The following is a 14841-nucleotide window of genomic DNA, read 5'->3' on the forward strand; positions in this document are numbered from 1 at the left end:
CAACTCTTTAATTACCGATACCGATATCAACCAATACCGATATCAACCGATATATACAGTCGTGGAATTAACACATTATTATGCTTAATTTGGACAACCCGGTATGGTGAAGATAAGGTACTTTTTAAAAAAAATTAATAAAATAAGATAAATAAATTAAAAACATTTTATTGAATAAAAAAGAAAGTAAAACAATATAAAAACAGTTACATAGAAACTAGTAATTAATGAAAATTAGTAAAATTAACTGCTAAAGGTTAGTACTATTAGTGGACCAGCAGCACGCACAATCATGTGTGCTTACGGACTGTATCCCTTGCAGACTGTATTGATATATATTGATATATAATGTAGGAACCAGAATATTAATAACAGAAAGAAACAACCCTTTTGTGTGAATGAGTGTAGTAAATGGGGGAGGAAGGTTTTTTGGGTTGGTGCACTAATTGTAAGTGTATTTTGTGTTTTTTATGTTGATTTAATGATAAAAAAATAAAAAAAATAAAAAGAACAACAAAAACGATACCGATAATTTAAAAAAAACGATACTGATAATTTCCGATAATACATTTTAATGCATTTATCGGCCGATAATATCGGCAGGCCGATGTTATCGGACATCTCTACTTTTAACATGTTCTATATACACTTCTGTTAAAATTTAATAATCACTTATTCTTCTCTTCATTAGTTTTGCATGATACCACACATTTAGGTATCAATCCGATACCAAGTAGTTACAGGATCATACATTGGTCATATTCAAAGTCCTCATGTGCCCAGGGACATATATCCTGAGTTTATAAACATAAGACAATTTTTTTTTTTTTAAACAAAAGAAGATTTTGTGATGTTAAAAAATATCGATGTAACCTAGATACGCTATATTGTACATGGTATCACTACAGTGGATGTTAGGTGTAGATCCACCAATGGCGTTTGTTTATATTGTAGCGTCCCGGAAGAGTTGGTGCTGCAGGGAATTCTGGGAATTTGTTCTGTAGTGTTTATGTTGTGTTGCAAATATTCATACAAAATGTGTTTGTCGTTGTTGTTGAGTGTGGTTTCACTATATGGCACATGTTTATGACAGTGTTGTTTAGTGTGGTTTCACTATATGGCACATGTTTATGACAGTGTTGTTTAGTGTGGTTTCACTATATGGCACATGTTTATGACAGTGTTGTTTAGTGTGGTTTCACTATATGGCACATATTTATGACGGTGTTGTTTAGTGTGGTTTCACTATATGACACATATTTATGACGGTGTTGTTTAGTGTAGTTTCACTATATGGCACATATTTATGATGGTGTTGTTTAAGTGTGGTTTCACTATATGGCACATGTTTATGACAGTGTTGTTTAGTGTGGTTTCACTATATGGCACATATTTATGACGGTGTTGTTAAGTGTGGTTTCACTATATGGCACATATTTATGACAGTGTTGTTTAGTGTGGTTTCACTATATGGCACATATTTATGACGGTGTTGTTTAGTGTAGTTTCACTACCGGTATATGGCACATATTTATGATGGTGTTGTTTAAGTGTGGTTTCACTATATGGCACATGTTTATGACAGTGTTGTTTAGTGTGGTTTCACTATATGGCACATATTTATGACGGTGTTGTTTAGTGTGGTTTCACTATATGACACATATTTATGACGGTGTTGTTTAGTGTAGTTTCACTATATGGCACATATTTATGATGGTGTTGTTTAAGTGTGGTTTCACTATATGGCACATATTTATGACAGTGTTGTTTGGTGTGGTTCCACTATATGGCACATGTTTATGACAGTGTTGTTTAGTGTGGTTTCACTATATGGCACATATTTATGACGGTGTTGTTTAGTGTGGTTTCACTATATGACACATATTTATGACGGTGTTGTTTAGTGTAGTTTCACTATATGGCACATATTTATGATGGTGTTGTTTAAGTGTGGTTTCACTATATGGCACATGTTTATGACAGTGTTGTTTAGTGTGGTTTCACTATATGGCACATATTTATGACGGTGTTGTTTAGTGTGGTTTCACTATATGACACATATTTATGACGGTGTTGTTTAGTGTAGTTTCACTATATGGCACATATTTATGATGGTGTTGTTTAAGTGTGGTTTCACTATATGGCACATATTTATGACAGTGTTGTTTGGTGTGGTTCCACTATATGGCACATGTTTATGACAGTGTTGTTTGGTGTGGTTTCACTATATGGCACATGTTTATGACAGTGTTGCCGTTGTTCATACTCTCACCCTTAGTGTGACATGTATAGTTGTTGACTAAACTAATTATGCCCTTCATTCGCTCGTGTGCGGTATGTTCAAAGTCAACATATTGTGTAAGTAGTTCTTTGTCAGGCACAATGAAATCTTGATTAGGCTTTGTTAATTATAGACTATATTCCATCCATCCATCCATCCATCTTCTTCTGCTTATCCAAGGTCGGGTCGCGGGGGCAGCAGCCTAAGCAGGGAAGCCCAGATTTTCCTCTCCCCAGCCACTTCGTCCAGCTCTTCCCGGGGGATCCCGAGGCATTCCCAGGCCAGCCGGGAGACATAGTCTTCCCAACGTGTCCTGGGTCTTCCCCGTGGCCTCCTACCGGTCGGACGTGCCCTAAACACTTCCCTAGGGAGGCGTTCGGGTGGCATCCTGACCAGATGCCCGAACCACCTCACCTGGCTCCTCTCCATGTGGAGGAGCAGCGGCTTTACTTTGAGTTCCTCCCGGATGGCAGCTTCTCACCCTATCTCTAAGGGAGAGCCCCGCCACCCGGCGGAGGAAACTCATTTCGGCCGCTTGTACCCGTGATCTTGTCCTTTCGGTCATAACCCAAAGCTCATGACCATAGGTGAGGATGGGAATGTAGATCGACCGGTAAATCGAGAGCTTTGCCTTCCGGCTCAGCTCCTTCTTCACCACAACGGATCGATACAGCGTCCGCATTACTGAAGACGCCGCACCGATCCGCCTGTCGATCTCACGATTCACTCTTCCCTCACTCGTGAACAAGACACCGAGGTACTTGAACTCCTCCACTTGGGGCAAGATCTCCTCCCCAACCCAGAGATGGCACTCCACCCTTTTCCGGGCTAGAACCATGGACTCGGACTTGGAGGTGCTGATTCTCATCCCAGTCGCTTCACACTCGGCTGCGAACCGATCCAGTGAGAGCTGAAGATCCTGGCCAGAAGAAGCCATCAGGACCACTTCATCTGCAAAAAGCAGAGACCTAATCCTGCAGCCACCAAACCGGATCCCCTCAACGCCTTGACTGCGCCTAGAAATTCTGTCCATAAAAGATATGAACAGAATCTGTGACAAAGGGCAGCCTTGGCGTAGTCCAATATTTATGTCTATTTTGTTATGTAGAACGGACCGAACTCACCACTAAATTAACAACAACAAGATTGAATATTCAAAAATTATTGTAAAAAATGAAAGTTGCCATTAATCCCACGTGTGTGCTCAGGCCCCGAAGCGCCCACGGGATCGGCGCCTAAGAACCACAATATCTGGACTGACTGGACCTGGTTTTAAGAATCCGCTAAACCAGGGGTGTCAAACTCAAATACAGAGTGGGCCAAAATTTAAAACTGAACAAAGCAGCGGGCCAAGGTTGAACAAATTAACCTTTTAATTGGGACCCAAACAAGTTTTGCATTAAATATTGAACAAGCAAGGCTTATATAACTTTATAGTTACATGCAAAATCGAGTTTCAAATAATAATAATAATAATAAAAAAATATCAATGGCATATCAAATACAATTTAAATAAAAATTGAATGCCTCTTTTCTATTTGCAGCCTTCTGAGGTAAATATCAACATTAACTTTTTCCACAGGCTAATACATTTGAAAATAAAATAACAATGAATAAACCAACCATTCAGGACTTTAAACTGCTCAGTTTGCAACACACTGATCTAATCTGATGTGCCCAAGCCAGATACCTGCCATCTTTTCTTGAATGCTAGTTCATTAATGTCGGGGCTCAGGCTTTGAGCTGAGGCAACCTTCATTATCGAACGAAGGTGTTCATCAGTCATTATATCTCGTAGTCCACACGGACCACAGTCTTGGGGGCGTGCTTTAAGGCACTGCCTTTAACGTCTTCTACGAGCTGTCGTCACGTCCGCTTTTCATCCATTCTAACAACGTGTCGGCCCAGTCACAAGATATGTGCGGCTTCTGTACGCACACACACGTGAATGCAACGCATACTTGATCAACAGCGATGCAGGTTACACTGAGGGTGGCCGTATAAACAACTTTAACACTGTTAGAAATATACGCCACACTGTGAATCCACAAGAAACAAGAATGACAAACACATTTCGGGAGAACATCCGCACCGTAACACAACATAAACACAACAGAACAAATACCCTGAACCCTTTGTACACACCTTGTAGCGGGTTGGCAAGTATGAGAATTAGCGGTGAATGCGGTGTTACCGCGGCACCGCCGCCGTATATAATCGGCGGGCCAGCTCTAGTGTTAATTTAATATCGCCTCAAGGGCCAAGGGAAATTACACGGCGCGGGCCAGAGTTTGACACCGATGCTTTAAACAATCTAATTTCATTGACAACCTGGTCTGGTGAAGATAAGGTTCTTTAAAAATAAATAAATAAATAAGATTAATACATTTAAAACATTTTCTTCAATAAAAAAGAAAGTAAAACAATATAAAAACAGTTACATAGAAACTAGTAATTAATGAAAATGAGTAAAATTAATTGTTAAAAGTTAGTACTATTAGTGGACCAGCAGCACGCACAATCATGTGTGTATGCATCCATTGCAGATTGTATTGTTATATATTGTAGGAACCAGAATATTAATAAATAAAGTTGATTTGATTTGATTTGATTAATAACAGAAAGAAACCACCCCTTTTGTGTGAATGGGGCAGGGAGGTTTTTTGGGTTGGTGCCCTAATTGTAAGTGTATCTTGTGTTTTTTATGTTGCTTTAATTAAAAAACAAAAAAACACAATATCTATATAGAATCCAATTGCAACTTTTTAAAAAGTGTTATTTCGCCATAACTTGAGATAAAAGTCACTGAGCTGTAAAGCTGCGTGGTCGTACCATGTGGTAATAAAGCCAAGTCGTGACTAGTAACACCATATACGTATTCTAGTCAAATGCGTGATACCGCAGCGCCCCCTGCAGGTAGACTGAGCCAACTACAAGCTTGTCGCCAAGAAGTAGACGTGTCCCACTTTCCTCTTCATCGCCTAATTTGGAAGTGACAGATGGAGGCAGACATCACTGGCAACATGGAAGAGATGGCATTAAACCCATTTGAGCCTTACATCGAGTCCATACGCCGGCAACTGGAAGAGCAGGACCCGGTGTTTGTCATTGGACTTCTCGTCGCTTTGGCGGTAGTTATCATCACCTGTGGTAAGCTAACCTCATCGCTCGCTAGCATGCTAGTGCTATCTGAAGCGGGTTAAGATGAGCCTAAAATGCGTGTTTGGGAACGTTAGCGTCAGTATCGTTTCCTAATGGAAGTCTTTGCTTTATAACGCATTCACAAATTGTGGGCTCGTTGGTTAAAAGGGGTGTTTGTCTTTGAGGAATTAGGACCGGAAGCGAGCTCGATGCTAACTGAAGTGAATGCCATCATGTATCCTCTAATTTAAGCTCACCAACACACCTTCTTTCTCCTTCCAGTCTTTCTCAGGTACTTTATCACAAGCAAAACTGTAAAATTAATGTTTGGTCATATTTTACCACTATAAACAGGTAAGTCAATATTACCTTGAGATAAGTCAATGATTGGCTGCAACATTGATATTCAAAGAGGTAGAGATGTCCGATAATATCGGCCGATAAATGCGTTAAAATGTAATATCGGAAATGATCGGTATCGGTTTTTTATTATCGGTATTGTTTTTTTTCTTTTAATTAAATCAACATAAAAAACACAAGATACAATTAGTGCACCAACCCAAAAAACCTCCCTCCCCCATTTACACTCATTCACACAAAAGGGTTGTTTTTCTGTTATTAATATTCTGATTCCTACATTATATATCAATATATATCAATACAGTCTGCAAGGGATACAGTCCATAAGCACACATGATTGAACGTGCTGCTGGTCCACTAATAGTACTAACCTTTTACAGTTAATTTTACTCATTTTCATTAATTACTAGTTTCTATGTAACTGTTTTTATATTCTTTTACTTGTTTTTATTCAAGAAAATGTTTTAAATGTATTTATCTTATTTTATTAAACATTTTTTTAAAAGGACCTTATCTTCACCATACCTGGTTGTCCAAATTATGCATAATAATGTGTTAATTCCACGACTGTATATATCGGTATCGGTTGATATCGGTATCGGTAATTAAGAGTTGGACAATATCGGGATATCGGATATCGGCAAAAAGCCATTATCGGACATCTCTAATAATAATATAATATATCAGTATTTGTTATATACTGTATATATAATATGTAAATATTACATGTTATATTTTATATTGCTACTACTTTAGTAGGAGCTTTAAATATTCAAATTAATTCATATATGTTATATATTATATTGCTACTACGGTACATTATTAGTCTACTTTATACCTGCATTATCCTTTCCATCCTTTGTAACTGAGCTACTGTGTGGAACAATTTCCCTTGTGGATCAATGAAGTTTGTCAACCTTTTTTGAGCAAAGGCACATTTTTTTCCATTAAAAAAGGCCAGGCGTTTCCTGTTTTGTTGGTATTTTCCTGTAACAGTTTCATGTCTTCCTTTGAGTGTTATTCCCCGCACCTGCTTTGTTTTAGCAATCAAGACTATTTAAGTTGTGCGGATGCTATACTTCATTGTGTGGACATTGATTGTCATGTCATGTACGGATGTGGACGGCGTCTCTGCTCCACACACTGTAAGTCTTTGCTGTTGTCCAGCATTATGTCTTTGTTTACTTTGTAGCCAGTTCAGTTTTAGTTTTGTTCTGCATAGCCATCTCTAAGCTTCAATGCCTTTTCTTTGCGGCACTGGACTTTTGTTTATTTTTGGTTTAAAAATTAGATACGTTTTTACCTGCACGCCGCCTCCCGCTGTCGGTTGCATATTGTGATCACGACAAACCATGTTCCCGACATCTACAGAGCAATTAACTACCTGCTGCCACCTACTGATATGGAAGAGTATAACATGGTTACTCTGCCGAGCTCTAGACAGCACCAACACTCAACAACGGCACAATATTTGCGGATTATAATTACTGGTTTGCGAAAAATATTTTTGGACTTAGTCTTACACAAACTTTAATGATCCACAAGAGAAAATTGTTTCACACAGTTACAAAGGATGGAAAGGATCGTGCACGTTTTGTTAGTATTTTCCTCTAGCAGTTTCATGTCTTCCTTTGAGTGCTATTCCCCACACCTGCTTTGTTTTAGCAATCAAGACTATTTAAAGTTCTTTCTCCTTCCAGTCTTTCTCAGGTACTTTCTCACAAGCAAAACTGTCCATAGTGCGGTGTTGCTGGTCGGGTTGTGTGACGCGGGCAAAACGCTGCTTTTCAGCCGGGTGAGTTGCCTGACTGACATCATCACTCTGGATGCTTCCAAACATTCACATATTTCCTATTGTGTTCCCCTTAGCTTCTGTCTGGAAAGTTTAAACAGACACAGACTTCCATTACTGACAGTAGTGCTCAATATAAAGCGAAAAATGACAGGGTAGGTTTTGTTTATCACTAAATGGAGTGTTTTTTCCCCCATGTACTTACCTGCATGTTGTTCTTTTCAATGACCAGGGAGCTCTCTGGACTCTGATAGACCTGCCAGGTCATGATAGTCTGCGCCCACAGTATTTAGAGAAGTTCAAGTCAGCAGCCAGGTGAGAACAGACTACCAGTAATGCTATTTCCATCCATTTTCTACCGCTCGTCCCTTTCGGGGTCACGGGGGGTGCTGGAGCCTATCACAGCTGCATTCGGGTTGTAGGCGGGGTACACCCTGGACAAGTTGCCACCTCATCACAGGGCCAACACAGATCTATGATCCTATGATGAAAATTACAGGCCTCATCTTTTTAAGTGGGAGAACTTGCACAATTGGTGACTGACTAAATATACTTTTTGCCCCATTGTATTGGTAAAGAATCTTAGAGAGTTCCACCCCAATTCCCCCTCAAAATGGTTTGAGTTTTGGGCAGTCCCAAAAGATGTGGGTCTGGTCTCCTATCCACAGTGCTTTCAGCACAAATTAGTTTTCGTCTTGTTGAATTTGGAAATGTAATAATAAATGATAAATGGGTTATACTTGTATAGCGCTTTTCTACCTTCAAGGTACTCAAAGCGCTTTGACACTATTTCCACATTCACCCATTCACACACACACACTGATGGCGGGAGCTGCCATGCAAGGCGCTAACCAGCAGCCGTCAGGAGCAAGGGGTGAAGTGTCTTGCCCAAGGACACAACGGACGTGACTAGGATGGTAGAAGGAGGGGATTGAACCCCAGTAACCAGCAACCCTCCGATTGCTGGCACGGCCACTCTACCAACTTCGCCACGCCGTCCCAAATGTAAAACGGTGTTTTAAAATATCTCACATTCACCTTCCAATTCAATTCTACCAAAGTGGAATGCTAGTCAATTTGTGACCATTTTCACAAATTTGCTCCCTCTCTTGTTCCCCAGTCACAGCATTCATCCCCAGTGTCCACTTCTCCCTCACACCAAGAGCACTCCCCGATTAAATTGATTGCAAATAGATATGACACGGTCTTTTCACATTTTCGTTCTTTTGTGACACTTAGGAAAAAATATTTCAGATCCATGCGTTGCCTTTTAATGACAGACCATTCTTTATGTGACATGAAATAGCTTGTTAGCTGCAAAAACCTAAAAAAGTAAATTTTCCTCTATACTCTTGAACAAAATTGCAGCGACTCCAAAACGGCCTGTCTAAGCATGGGCTTGGTACATGTCTTAACTAAGTTCCTGAATGCAATGTTGTGAATGGTTTAATCAAAATGCAGAGTTCACAATCATAAACTTGATGAGTTTGTCTATAGACTGCATGTCATTAAAGCGACGACAGCATCCAATAAAGCGACCACAAAGCTTCCAAATAAGCAGTGTCCAATTAGGCGCCCAAAGCATTAAGCATCTAATAGCGTTAAAGCGATCAACAAAAATGATAGCTACCCAGCTCAGCTTCCTCCTCTCACCAATACCAAGTGCAGTTAAAAACGCTCCTTTATAGTGACCGCAAGTAATGTCATGTGACACACTTCAATTCTGTGAATACAAATACACCATGTGACCTTTTATATACACATTTCTGGCTCCTACAAAAATCTTAAAACATTTGCATGGTTGATTATAACCCCATTATTTTGGATCAAATATGGAAGAAATGATACTAGATCCTGTGTCAGTAAAGGACTTGAATGATCCTATAGACAGAAATCCTAACTTGATGTTTCTCACTGACATGACAAGAAGAAATACAAAATTGTGAATATATGTAAATCCCGGACCTCAACTGATTAAATGGGTTATACTTGTGTAGCGCTTTTCTACCTTCAAGGTACTCAAAGCGCTTTGACACTATTTCCACATTCACACACTGATGGCGGGAGCTGCCATGCAAGGCACTTACCATGACCCATCAGGAGCAAGGGTGAAGTGTCTTGCTCAAGGAAACAACGGACGTGTCTAGTTTGGTCGAAGGTGGGAATCGAACCAGGAACCCTCAGGTTGCTGGCACGGCCACTCTCCCAACTTCGCCACGCCGTGCCTTAAATTAAAACGGAATTGATATGGAAACAATAAAAAAGGTTATTAAGGAGATTTCAGAACTGTTAATGTATATATCAGCATCTATCATTTCAAACAGGCAAATCACCAAACAAAATAAAAATAGCAAACGTTTTATCAAATCATAAGACTGGAGACAAACACCACCTGTTTCCTTCTGCAATGTTCTTAAATCACCAAAAACCTATTCAACAACAGATTGGACAAATTCATAAATATAAGTGTAACGCTCAGAGACAACCCACATGGATACAGAGCTAACATCTCAACTTCCATGTTGGAAATAATGGAAGAGATTACCAATGCAATAGATCAGTGGTTCTCCAAGTAGCACCTAAGAAAACATTTGACTCTCCAAGTACCACCATTTTGACCAACATTACAGTATCATAGAAGGCCTAAGTATTCATTAAAAACAATTCAGACGTATTATTTAGCAAGTGTATTGTAACATTACACTCAGTTTAAATATAGGAAAATAAAACTGTTACATTACAATATTTTAGGCGATTCTTTGACGTACCACTAGGCAGAGCCCGCATACAACTAGTGGGACCCATACCACAGTTTGAGAATCACCGCAATAGAGTGAAACAGTGTGCCGCTGCAGTGTTTATGGATCTAAAAATCTGTGCTAAAATCTTTATTTCGTGTCATTTGTGCTTGTGCAGATTAATCATCCGGATGAACAATCTTGGATTTGTAAAATCATTGTGATAAATGCAGCGGAGTCATTAAAACAACTGTGCAGCAGCTAAGAAATATATGATTTAATTGACTAATTCTTAAGATAGAGGGGTTCATCTTGTATGTGGGTTATTACAGTATTTCCTGTGAAAAGAACATACACAATGTCATTTGTCGAAACCAAACTTCTCCCTCTATTCCTTTACCCGCATCTTTGCAGAGCCATTGTCTTCGTGGTCGACAGCGCCATCTTTCAGAAGGAAGTGAGGGACGTGGCAGAGTTCCTGTATGTCTTGCTGACAGACACCGTGATATGTAGGAACACCCCGACTCTCTTGGTGGCATGCAACAAACAAGGTCAAACCATGCTCACTCACTATGCAATGCAAAAATACAATTTTGCAGCCAAAAATAAAACAATATTTTGGTCTTTTTACAGACGTCACCATGGCAAAATCTGCCAAACTGATTCAGCAACAGCTGGAAAAGGAAATGTGAGTGGCAACATTTTCTTTAAAGAGGACCCTTTTTGCAAAACCAACTTTTCTTACCAATTGGTATCGGTTTTGTGTATTTGAATCCTGCACAAGTCCCAAAAATTTCAAATGAAACCATGGAGGCATGGCGTAGATATTTATAAAACAATCTTGCCTTCCCTCATATTAACGCCAAACGAGCCGTTTGGTATTCGCCCACAGGTGATATATCCAGTCATGGTAGAGTATTTACCAAAAGCTTTGCATGAGTGTGCCATTGCAGTCCAATGTTGTAATCAATAAGTCCCTACATTTTCTCTGTCCTCTTGTTTTGAGGAAAACTGGCTTGTTGCCATTTCTAATACAAAGTAGCATAGAGTTATAACTTATATCTGTTAGTAGACTCCATATGGAAGCGCTAAAAACTACAAAATGGCTGATGGGGAGGCACGTAAATAAAACGGTGCACCTGAAGAGGTTTGAAGATGGTCTGTAAAACATCTATTCAAAGTTTTGACCAAATAACTACCATTAAATGTTATGTAGACCACAAAAAAGTGTTTTAAATATAGAAAGAAAATCATAATAAGACCCCTTTAATTTAATGTCCGAGGGACATTTTGTGCTGTTCATTTATTTTCAAGCCATTTTGGCAGCGTTGAAAGAATGTGTCATCAGAATGGTCATCTGTCTAAATGGCAAAGCAAGACAACAACCCGTATACTTGTTCATGAAGACAAAAATGAAGTACAGTATTGAATACTGGTCAAATTGCAATTTTGGATTCCACATTTGTACTAGCAAGTGCAACATTTGTCCAGCAGATGGTACTACTTTTACCCCGTTCAAAGCATGTAGCCAAATTTCTCACCTTTTTTACTCTTTTCTGCACAGGTGCTTTGTTACGGAAACCCCCCAAATATAATTGTGTATTTTATGTAGAGGTAGTTTGATTTGTCTTAATACATTTGTGAAAAAAATATTGATAAATATCGATATTATAGTTTTTGGGAAGCTTGATTTTTTCCACTTAGGACCTTGTGATTTTTTTTTGCAATTTGTATTATACTCTGACAGAGGAGGAAGAAATGCATTAAAATAAGTGTTGCTGCAAATCGCTTACCCATGCAAGGCCAAATAATAATTAAAGGTGTCTCGATACAATACCGACATCAGCGCTTTGAGAACTGGCCAATACTGATGTAATCTGATACGATATTAGGGCTGGGTGATATGGCCTTTTATTAATATCTGGATATTTTTAGGCCATGTCACGATACATATCTGGATATTTTGCCTTAGCCTTGAATGAACACTTGATGCATATAATCACAGCAGTATGATGATTCTATGTGTCTACATTAAAACATTCTTCTTCATACTGCATTAATATATGCTCATTTTAAACTTTCATGCAGAGGGAAATCGCCACTAAGTCAATTTAGCAAAAGTGTATTTATTAAACAGTTATTAAGCAGTGGCACAAACATTCATGTCATTTCAAAACAGAAAGTGCAAGATTGTCAGAGACATTAAAACAAGCTATTAGTGCACTTTTGTGCATGATGTCACTAAGATGACATATCAAAACGACACTAAATTAAAGTGCACATTTTGTACAGAACGCCACTACAATAGTTTAAAACAAATAAAGTGCACTTTTGTGCATGATGTCACACAAGATATTTCAATAAGTGTCAAATAAAAATGAGCTGCATAATAGGAAATCAAATAGTGTATGTCCTTCGCTATGTGGTAGGTTCCTGCGGACGTTATCTCCTTCTGTTGTTGACTGTTTTTTCATACGGTGTTGATCTGGAAATGGCTGCTTCGGCATTTTGTGGGTGTGGCACCGAACGGAGATGTTGACATGCGGAGTTTCAAGCACTCTTCATTCTCTAGCGGGTGACTTTTCAAATGATGCTACATTAGTTGAGCTGCTACTTTGTGTAGCAACGCTTTTGCCGCATACTTGTTCAACATCTTCCCGCTTGAAGCCAAACCACCACCAGACGATGGACCCCGTGCTGTTTTTCTTGGGAATTAATTCTTCCTTCATTTGTTACCAGATTCGCACCTTCTCTCTCGAGTATTACCACTCGCACCGCACCGTTAGCATCACAGCTAACGCTACCATGTCGCTACCTGTCTGCTCCGCAGAGGGCGTATGACGTTGCACGCGTGACAGTATGTGACGTATGAAAGAAGGTGTGCTTGTCTTAAATCTCTGTGAGAAGGAGGGACAAGAAAGAGTGGGAAACGCATGTAGTGTAATGCTCGCAGCTAAAAGCAACTGCGTGAGAACGTATACTCCAATATCACCATAGTCATTTTCTATATCGCACAGAGACAAACCCGCGATATATCGAGTATATCGATAAATCTCCCAGCCCTATATGATATCAGCACAAATACACGTTTGTAATATTTTGTAATGTGGAATGTTAGAAAAGGCTTGATCCAGTGAAATCAGTCAGAATAATGGTATGTAATAAAAACATTTATTAATAAATATGGGATCTGAGACGAGGATGTCGTCATGGCTTGTGCAGCCCTTTGAGACACTTGTGATTAAGGGCTACAGTATATAAGTAAACTTTGATGATTGAATCACCTTTGAGACACTTGTGATTAAGGGCTATATAAATAAACTTTGATTGATGATTAAATCATCTGGAAGGGGCTTACGCTGTCTTCAAACTGAAGTGGAGTGGTTATTTGTTTTTTTGGGGGGAGGGGGACAGTGGTCGCAGTAATTAAGTTAAGCTCACAACGCCGTAAAATGAATGATGCAGAAACGTTTGTTACTGGATACTTTCTATTTTGCTTCTAACTTGGAGACTTTGTATCTGGTAATAATATGCTACTAAAGTTATTTTATACTTGTTTATACTGACAAATATGTTTAAGATGGCAATATTGTTCAATTACGGGCAATTATGAGCTATGTGTAGCTTGTGCAAACTTGTTTGCTTATGGGAGGACATTTCGCTGTCCAGCTTTACACAAGTAAACACGCTGCAAGATTGCTTGTATCGTACATTTTGCTGATATCGATATCAGCTCAGGACACTCCGTAATATCTATCATACGCTCCCTAAAATATGTTTCCCCACATTGAACAACTGGGACATTTAATAGAATTGGAGCAGCCTAAAAAAAAGTGTGTGGTATAAAATTCAACTTGCCAATGTCAAAGGCAAAAATTATTTTTGAAGTTTCTACGATAAACAGAGAATCACTTGCCTTGTCCTTTCATAGGAACACACTGCGGGTGACTCGCTCTGCAGCACTCAGCTCCCAGGATGGCTCTGCGGGTGGAAGCCTTTATCTTGGGAAGAAAGGCAAGGACTTTCAGTTCAGCCAGCTGCCAATGAAGGTGGAATTCCTGGAGTGCAGTGGTCGTGGTAGCAAAGGTGAAGAGGGAGACGCTGACATCCAGAACTTGGAGAGCAGCCTGGCTCAACTGTAAACATCTGTAAACTTAAAATGTGGACATCAAGTCAGTATCAACTATCATGTCATCAAAGACTCTTGGGAAACTTGAAACATGCAATCAAAGTCAAAATATGACTAAAAGTTGAATTAGCTAGAAGTAATGAGTGATTGCTCGCTTTGCAGTGCAAATATAAACACACTTCAAGTACTTCAAGATGAAAATAAGGCTCAATTGAATCATGTCTGTACCTCAGCATGATTGGAAAAGTTTGCAATTTCTTCAGTCACCTGGACAAGAAGCTTTGTGCCTTTTTATAGCCCAACAATTGAATGTGTGTTGTTGTTGTTGAACATATTTGTAATTATAAAGCAATTTACTTCTGCAAAAGAAAGATTTTCTTGGTTGTTTATAAAAAAATGA

General features: G+C 39.1%; 2 protein-coding genes across 3 annotated transcripts in view; one reads left to right on the forward strand and one right to left on the reverse strand.

Moving 5' to 3' along the window:
- The window catches only part of col26a1 (collagen, type XXVI, alpha 1), a 99133-nt gene extending 93306 nt beyond the window's left edge, over positions 1-5827 (reverse strand). The window contains exon 1 of one of the 2 annotated variants that reach the window (XM_061973076.2): positions 5792-5827. The gene's annotated coding sequence lies outside the window, so the exon portion shown is untranslated. Of the gene's footprint in view, positions 1-5687 lie in introns of both variants that reach the window. The other variant, XM_061973075.2, reaches the window with a different exon arrangement.
- srprb (SRP receptor subunit beta) lies at positions 5192-14822 on the forward strand. The gene is made up of 7 exons (XM_061973080.2): positions 5192-5431; positions 7483-7577; positions 7652-7729; positions 7807-7889; positions 10727-10863; positions 10946-11000; positions 14244-14822. Exons 1-7 carry the CDS (start codon positions 5281-5283, stop codon positions 14452-14454), a joined length of 810 nt encoding a protein of 269 aa, XP_061829064.1. The 5' UTR covers positions 5192-5280; the 3' UTR covers positions 14455-14822.
- The last annotated feature ends 19 nt before the right edge of the window (positions 14823-14841 follow it).

The sequence above is a fragment of the Nerophis lumbriciformis genome, linkage group LG17 (genome assembly GCF_033978685.3).
Source record: "Nerophis lumbriciformis linkage group LG17, RoL_Nlum_v2.1, whole genome shotgun sequence".
In the NCBI taxonomy this organism is placed as follows: Eukaryota; Metazoa; Chordata; class Actinopteri; order Syngnathiformes; family Syngnathidae; genus Nerophis; species Nerophis lumbriciformis.

Excerpts from the sequence above, each read along its gene's own strand:
- srprb (XM_061973080.2), top strand. The coding sequence starts at position 5,281 with ATGGAGGCAGACATCACTGGCAACATGGAAGAGATGGCATTAAACCCA. Across the intron at positions 5,432-7,482 it reads GGTAGTTATCATCACCTGTG|TCTTTCTCAGGTACTTTCTC; the intron begins GTAAGCTAACCT and ends TTCTCCTTCCAG. Across the intron at positions 7,578-7,651 it reads AAACGCTGCTTTTCAGCCGG|CTTCTGTCTGGAAAGTTTAA; the intron begins GTGAGTTGCCTG and ends TGTTCCCCTTAG.